The sequence below is a fragment of the Convolutriloba macropyga genome, chromosome 6 (assembly GCF_964194025.1).
Source record: "Convolutriloba macropyga chromosome 6, txConMacr16.3, whole genome shotgun sequence".
Taxonomy (NCBI): domain Eukaryota; kingdom Metazoa; phylum Xenacoelomorpha; order Acoela; family Convolutidae; genus Convolutriloba; species Convolutriloba macropyga.
The window spans coordinates 18685859-18694094 of NC_134473.1; the positions used below are offsets into that span (position 1 = coordinate 18685859).

At 35.1% G+C, this 8236-nt stretch overlaps 1 protein-coding gene across 1 annotated transcript in view; it reads right to left on the minus strand.

Annotated features, from left to right (window-relative positions):
* Positions 1-3939: 3939 nt before the first annotated feature.
* Positions 3940-8236, minus strand: part of LOC142340836 (ribosome-releasing factor 2, mitochondrial-like) — a 93983-nt gene continuing 89686 nt past the window's right edge. Inside the window, exons 4-7 of the mRNA XM_075391577.1 lie at positions 7632-7738; positions 7061-7455; positions 4444-4769; positions 3940-4141 (exon numbers count right to left, since the gene is read on the minus strand). Of these exons, the coding sequence (XP_075247692.1) occupies positions 4031-4141; positions 4444-4769; positions 7061-7455; positions 7632-7738 (939 nt within the window). The 3' untranslated portion in view covers positions 3940-4030. The remainder of the gene's footprint in view (positions 4142-4443; positions 4770-7060; positions 7456-7631; positions 7739-8236) is intronic.

Sequence of the window (8236 nt, forward strand, 5' to 3'; positions counted from 1 at the left end):
ACGAAAAAACAGTAAGAGTTCAAATTGTAACCGCTAAGAGAACAAGTCCAAATCAGCTGAGAGAATAAATTACCCCTACGTATTTTACCTTTTTACGGTACTTTCCTTTGTCACTTATTGCTTTTAGGAGCAATTTAATATCAGCAAGCAAAGTTCAAACGGGCTGACTGATTGAATGAGCTGAGGAGGGGAGGGGAGGGGAGGTGAGTGAAAGGCCAATTTTATTTTCGTCTTTGTGAAAACCCAACCTCGCGTTAAAGGTTGAGTAAAGCTAAATTGAACAGAGGGCACGATAAGGAGATAAGGTTTCACTATTAGGGGATGGTGAATTGAGGGTAAAATACTAGTCGGCGGTTGTAATGCTTTTAAAATTTTAGGGCAGTTGGGGGAAATCATAAGTAATTAGCTAAAAGCACCACCAGCATTCAGTGCAGCTAAGTTCATTCCCGTTTTTTTTCAGTCTAACCAATAGAAACACTGCTTGTATTTTCCAAAAAGGAAACCAGTTGTTTTTCGAACAAAAGGAAATATATCACTTCCCCTTTCAGGGCACAGGGTTAAAGTTATTGACAAGAGAGTCCCTTTTTCAAGTCTCTAATACATGTCGAACCATTCCAGAAACCATTTGAAATCTTTTCACTAACAGATCCATATAATAGACAGGAGAGGAGTGTTCTACGATTCTCTAAATTGTAAAGACTTAAAGACTGCTTTGATCAGCAATTACGATAGCACTGATAACAGAGGGCATAAAAGAATCGACAAACCAAATGCAAATGTAATGTTCTTCGTAGAAGTCAATTTTAAAAAGTAGATACCGTCTGTTGTATGTTTTGTTCTTTACCGCACATGAACTCGTCAAAGCACTTAGGTTAATTAGATTTGTTTTTCAACCCAGAATAAACAAAGACGTGCAATAATAAAATAAAAAAACTCAAAACCCATTAACTCATCACTTTCTTCAATCGTTAAGAAAATTAGCTAACTTGCAAAAAAACTATTACGGGTAACAACCCATGAGCAAAAAGAGCTCCGAGCTTAAATTATAATCATTCGTTTTTTATCGAAAAATTTCACTATTTCGCTAAACATTAAATTATCCGATTAACTGATTATTTCTACAAAAAAAGGCTTCAAATCTGCATCAAAACTAACAGTACAAAATCAACAATTGCGTATTATAGAACTTATCAATCAGGCAACTTTCAAAAGCACGAAGTGGATCATACAAAGTTTTAAGAGAAAAGCTTATGGTTTAAATGGTTTGGACAATTTCTCGCAATTTTCTACTTATTTTTTGGATTTTGCCTGTTTTTGTTGTTGTTTTCATAGTCAATGACATTTTGTAATGTCTTATTGATGAGTTATGAATGACAAACATCCGCGTCGTCTCATCGAGGCATAACTTAGCGTATTAATTAGCCTCCGTTGAAAGCTTTTGAAATTAATGGCGTTGAAACTACGGGTTTTCTCAAAAAATTTCGTTGTTTTAATGTATTTGTTCAAGTTTGTTGATTAATTGGAGTCAAATTGTTCAAAAAAAGAGTTTCATTGCTGTTAAAGTTAATTGGAAGTAGAAAAGTTTTTACTAAAACGTTCACTTTTTAATGGATTGACACTTTTCTCGCTCAATTTTTTTTATTTTGCTGTAATAGCTTTTTTTTTGTTTTTTAGGTAGGCGTAAAATACTGACAGGTCTCATAAGCTTGTAATTGAGGATTGACTGAATAATTTTACCCGAAGCAGTCACTTTATAGCTAATAGTCGAAGTTTATAATATTACACATTTTTAAGATTTTAAGGATTTTTCATTTTTTTCAGTTTTTGTCGTTGTTTTCGTCAACTTGTAATTTATTCTGATCATTGAGAGGCCCATAACATTCCCTGTTTTTTTTTTAAAAAAATAATATGTTTACTGATAAAATTACCTAACTGATGCTTTGTTTGTTGGACAATATTCGTTTTCAAAATTTATATGAGTTGTGTATTTGTTTCTTTTTCTCCTTTAGTAAATCGCGTAATAGAAGATCCCAATGATTTTCAAATATGCCTGCTCAATTGACTTTATTTATTCACTCCGCATAATTTTAGCTGAATTGGTATAAATAGAAATTGAAACAAAAAGTACTTATTAGTCAGATAAAAGCTAATGTTTTTAATGGCTTCACTAATTTGTGTTTTCGCAAAGTTTGTAATTCGTTGTTCGCAATTTTTTGAGTTTGTCTGCATCTTTAGTCCCTTAGACAAACCAAAGACAGGTCCTGTTGATTTCATTATGACTTTTTATTAAACTTATCAAAATTAATTCGTTAAAAGCTAATGATTTTTAACACTTGAAATTATTTGGTTCAAAAAAGGTTGATTGATTTTTGAATTTCGCGTTATCTATTCTCATTAAAGAAAAAGGCCATCTGCTGTGTAGTTAGGAAAAATTAAATTTGTATAGTTAGGGTTTTGTCTGCAATTTTTGTTTTTTGCTTTTTTGTTTTTGTTGTTTTTTTTCTCGTAGTCTTTTCAATGCAGATCTCGTTGTAATGAGGCATGGCATTATTTAATTCAATTAATAATTTGGTTGTGTAACGATTTTTTTAAAACTCAAACATCAATTTTTGATTATCTCCTTACCAAAAATGTAAGTCAAAAACAGTTAAGTCAATAATGTAGATGAGCGCGGGTCGGAACATCATGTGCGAACGCACATTAACGAGCCTCCTTGTTTGTGTATAGTATCCAACTCTGGGATTGACTGAAAAGTGGGTGTCTATAACCTCGTTGTCTGTCACCTCCAATGCAATATGGTATTATGCTGTAATTTGTGTTGCTTTTTGCTCTTTCTTTTCAGAAGTAAAACGGTGGTATTCCTTTAATACTAAAGCAGTAGGTGACGAGTTCTTAGTGAGTCATTATATACAACACAAGGAGTTTAATACGGTTCTTTAGCGCGTTTTTGCTGTAATTACTCAGCTAATTAACGGAGAAACCAATTAACGGAAAAAATAGTAAAAAAAAGACTGCCTTCCAAAATGGATTGATGAAATCACTTTGATACAGGTCTTATTAACCGCTTACGAACTACACATTTATGAATTACTTAAATTTATTTAAATTCTGAAATGGTTTCCACAACCAAGATTTCGCAGCAGAATCTTCCAAACGGCTGAATCTTCTGGTAAAAAAAGCGAATAATTAAACAAATCACTTAAATTGTTAATTGAATACCTGAATCACTTCGCTAAGAAACTGGAATGACAATCAATACGTTACAAAGGTGCTAAAATGTTTTAAGCTGATCATTTGCGTGCGCAGCTGTATTTGGTTGCCAAAAATGAGCTAGCTAGCGCTGTGTTTCACATATATGACCCTCAGAAGACTAATAATACTCAACGTTCTAAAACTCTGGTATAGACTTTTAAAACGTTGAGTACCATTAGTCTTCTGAGGTAAGTCAAAATAAATAGCAATTGTCCGAAATTACGCTCTGATCTTAACATTCGGACAAATTTACAAATTTAACAGCAGATCCGGGTGATCTTAGCTGTCTACTTTTTTTTAGTAAATTTCAGTGCACCAACAACGAAAATAATTTGCTCTTTCTTTCACAACAAAATGATCACCAGGAAAGCAGTCCAAATATCAAGCAGAAAGTATAAGCCTAAGGAAACAATCAAAGATGCCAGAATTTCTTGAATGCCAGAATTTCTCGAGCAACTAAAAATGCATTTTTCCTTTTGCACGTAATTCAATTGCAAAATTGGAAAAGGTAAAACATGTTTGCTGAGTCTCCATCGATCTCGTGGAAGGATGAATTGGACTCCAAAGGTGTGCCATCCAGCTTAAATCAAGAAACTATGATTTGTTCCTGGTTCCCCTATCCTGCACTCAAGATAAGAATCAATCACAGTGAATAAAAAGAACGTGGCCTCATAAAAAGAAGGTAGCTCAAAACACATCTATACAAATTTTATTTCAAAATTCATAGTTTATGCAAAGAGTACCAAAATCGAAGCAAAGCATTAAATCGAAAGACTATTTAAGAGACGTTAGCACCATGAGCTTCGGATGAATATTTCTTCATCACCATTGACTCTATAGCTACTTTTCCAGAATATGTTATTCTCGCTTCCTTCGAATAATTCAGCACCTGAAACAACCAGTATTTCTTAAGAATTCTGCGGTTCCGTAATTTTTTTTGGCTGTTTGCAACATTGATTCGTCGAGTTGACAACTTTTAAACACCATTGCCTGAATTTTTATTTTGGCAATAATAAGAGAACAGTTTCAAAAAATTTGTAAAGGCTCACCAATTTTAATCAATTGCTCCCAGAGTTCATCTTTGTATTTTGAAATAAACGCTGTCCATTGAATTTCATTGAAGCAAAAAAATAAAAATACCAAAATTAATGCATAAGAAATCAATAGCCGTATCAATTTTCTTTGACTCACTTTCTTCAAAGGCGCCACAAACACTACCCTCACAAGTCCGCTCCCATTCTCTTCGGCTACTGCCGATTTAACCTCGCCACTTCGGCGGTCTGTCACATCATCCATTACGTCACCAACCACGTCACTAGATGACGTAACTTCTATCTCCATATACGGTTCCAATATTAGAGAGGACGCTTTCCTCATTGCAGATCGGAGAGAAGATGCTACTGATGACTGTATAACTGCTGGAGAGCAACCTTCTGAAGCCGATAGAGAGTGAAGCACCGCCAAAACATTGTGTACTCTGTAGCCCAGATTTCCGCTTTTCAATCCATCGCTTAAACCTAAAACGAAGAAGTTCACTTTACAATTGAAAATTTACTCCCGATAGGGACAGTCTGTCCTTTCTCAAATCGCCTGGTTTCTTGATGCTGCCCGCACACGCTTATCAGGCAAACAAAATCCAAAAAACCGAGGAAAATGAACGTTTTGCAGCGTGCTAATTTTCAGAATTGACCAAAACAATTATTCGAGCGAATGCGCAAAAAATTGACTCCAATACGGAAGAAAAATGACGTCACTTACTAACAAAATAGATTAACTGCATGAACGGACAAAAAAACTGATTTGAAGTGAGCGTAACGTCACAGGTCGTAACCATAAAAAACAATTCCAATCTTTCTAATGCACATTGATGTCATGGAATTGAGGCTTCTGGTACATCTCTCCCTTTTTCACAACCCGACACGTTCCATCAAAAAAGACTGCCTATAGCAGCGAAATAGACCGTCGAGAACCTTTAGATCAAAACACCATTGTGAACAAAGACAAAAAATAAATCTAAAACCTTTTGAATTAATTCTTATCAAATCAAGATCAAACACCAATGTCTTTCAAGTAACAAAGCTTTAAAAGGTAGATCGTGTGACCTCTATTAACTTTCAATTAGATTTCACAATGTCAATTCAGATTTGGTCAGGTTGGTCATGTTTAATTGTTCTAAAGACCCAAACCAATAACACACAAATTCAGCTGCAGAGGGTCGGAAGTCCACATTCTATCTTTGACATGGAAAATATTGCAAGACGACTCTTGAATTACTATCCAAAGAATTGAAAACAATGATTTGACAACAAGAAGAAAAACCATTGATAGTTCACAAATCATATAACCTAAGAAACGCGAAAAAATAAGCAGAAAATTCCATTTTATAGCAAACCACTGGCGACTCAGTACCTAATGTTAAAAACAAATTCAGTGACCAGCCACATTAACGGCTCCCAATGCACAATAAATGACAAAAATCGATTTTCAAGAATGCCTTCAAAACAAAATCGCATCTGAGGAAATGAGTGAAAAAAAAACAATGAATGCAAGCAAGAAAACAATACTCAAAACAAAGTTGGCAGATTGTCAGAAAAAAAGCCGCAATAGCTTTGTAGATCTGCAGTTTCAAAAATATAGTAAAAGAAACAGACCAAAAAAAATTTAAATGCTGAGATGTTAAAATTTGATTCTGTTCAACTTATTAACTTATTGCCGATTAAAATATATTAGCTCCTGCATTAGCTGCCCTCAAAAACTCTACAAATAGACGACCCACACTCACTTGACCTTATCTCGTTGATCTGAAGTAAAGAAATGTTACATGTGTGACCAAAAATTTAATCACGCGGATGAACAAAAAAACATTCTCAACAACGATTGAAAAATGATGGCACGCACACAATTCAGTTTAAATTGTATGAACGAATGAACAAAACGCAGATTTGAAGTGACTGTGACGTCATATGGGCGTAACAAAAATCCTGTTGACAAAATAAAAAAACCAAGGCCAAAAATAGCCTCAAATATCCCTTTGCGGCTATTAAACACTTTTTGAGGAAATAGATATAAAGTGAAAACCAAACAAAAGATCATACTTAGAGTCCCCAGACCTATCAATAATGAGACTCAGCGACGGGACAAAAACAAGAAGCGGCAGAGCTCAAAATTCAATAAATTATAAAATTAAATAATTTTAGTCATTAAAATCTATAGCTATCAACTAAGCCAACAACGGCGATTGCGTTTTCGTCTATAGCAAGACGATAAGACCTGTCATTTTTGACATTAAGCTACAAGACAACAGCAATTTTACGCAGAACTCCAAAGCTCACCAATATTTTATGAAGAGAAGGTGTCGAAGTTAGCTGCTGATTGAGGGCTTTAGGTAATTTTAATAACTCCTCACTATGAATATACATTAGCTTCAAATAACATTTTTGCAAATTAAGGAAATAACAGAGAAAACAGAAGTCAAAATTGCCGCACGTGAAAAATAGCTCTTGAAAACAGAAAAACTGTTTTCTCACTTCACTTTAAAAGCAGTTTGAAAAAAATTGCTACCGAAAAAAATTGCTACCGTAAAGTAGCCAATCTTGGCTCCTTTCCTGATCCAGTGTGACAGAAACAACTACTCAATTTAACCTTTCATTGACAACAAAAAGTCGAAAGTGTGAAGAGATCTTCAAAAAAGCCCCAATACAATACCGAGCATTTGGATTCTAAGAAAATCACTATGATACTAATACTAGCCTCGCTTCGCGGATCTTAATAAACATGTGTTCATACCAAAACTATATTTGTCTCTAACCTGCAACTGCGGCCTTTGCTGTTTCCAATTTCTCGTCGCCTTCATTTTTCAAGTTTTCAAAAAGAAGCAAATTTTCCAAAGGCAGTTGAGTCTCCATGAAATTGGGTTTATCCCATAATGGGTGTACTGATAAATTCACTGTAACATTGTGCGCACTTCCATGCAGCTTAACATCGATGTTTTCCTCCAAATAAGCAGATTTCGAAACCGTTTCCTTCAATTGTACATTCAGTTCACCCAATCGCACATCGAGTCCAAACTCTGAGAACAACCTGTACTTGATGAACTCAAGATGCAGCTGACCTGTCGCTCCAACAACGAAGTCAACTTCGGGCTTCAGAACGTCAATTTTGCTGATACCGTCCTCGTCCATGATACTCAAACTGGGATCTTCCCTAGAAAAATATCAGAATTTCAGAGCAGATTTAGCCATCAGTTGGAACGCCGCAGTGAAAGCAAGCAATTCCCTACTGTTCGGTTTTCTGTTATCTTTCCATAGGAGCTGAAGAAAATTTTCTTAATCAATTTAATTTAGAAGTCAAGATAATTTAGAAGTCAAGATAAAACTAACCTGCACAAGATGTTTAGAGCATCAACCAATTTGGGAATTTGAGGCGGTGACTCGACTTCTAACCGACAGTACACAACTGGTTTAGGTACTGAAAATCCCGGCAGACGCTGAAACAGTAACGGACGAAAGTTTTAGGTTGTACCACAAAAATGTTCTCTGAGAATGCTTGGAAAGAGAAGAAAAAGTAACAATGCAACTTCTGCTGTACTAATCTGAGAGTCGTCTAGTAAAAGTTATTAGTTCCCCTGAAAAAAATCAGGCAATCATGCTTTGAGAATTCTTGGAGATTTTGTATATTGAAAACACAGCATTCAACCATAGCCATACACATCGCATCAATAAACAACACGCCTCGTGCGAGACAGTTCGTAGCACAAAATGTTCCCACATACGTATCTAGATTGTCGCAAATTTTTATGTTTCTCGCTCATTATCAATGTTGTGAAGGTTAACTGGAGGCAAGGTTACCGCGGAGAACTCGAGAACAATTGTAACTAATGTAACAAAACTCAGCTTAAAAGTTCAGAACCTTCACTTTCTTATAATGGTACCAAATCAAAAACCATATGAAAAGTCCCTTAACTTGCAAAATAAAACAACTATTC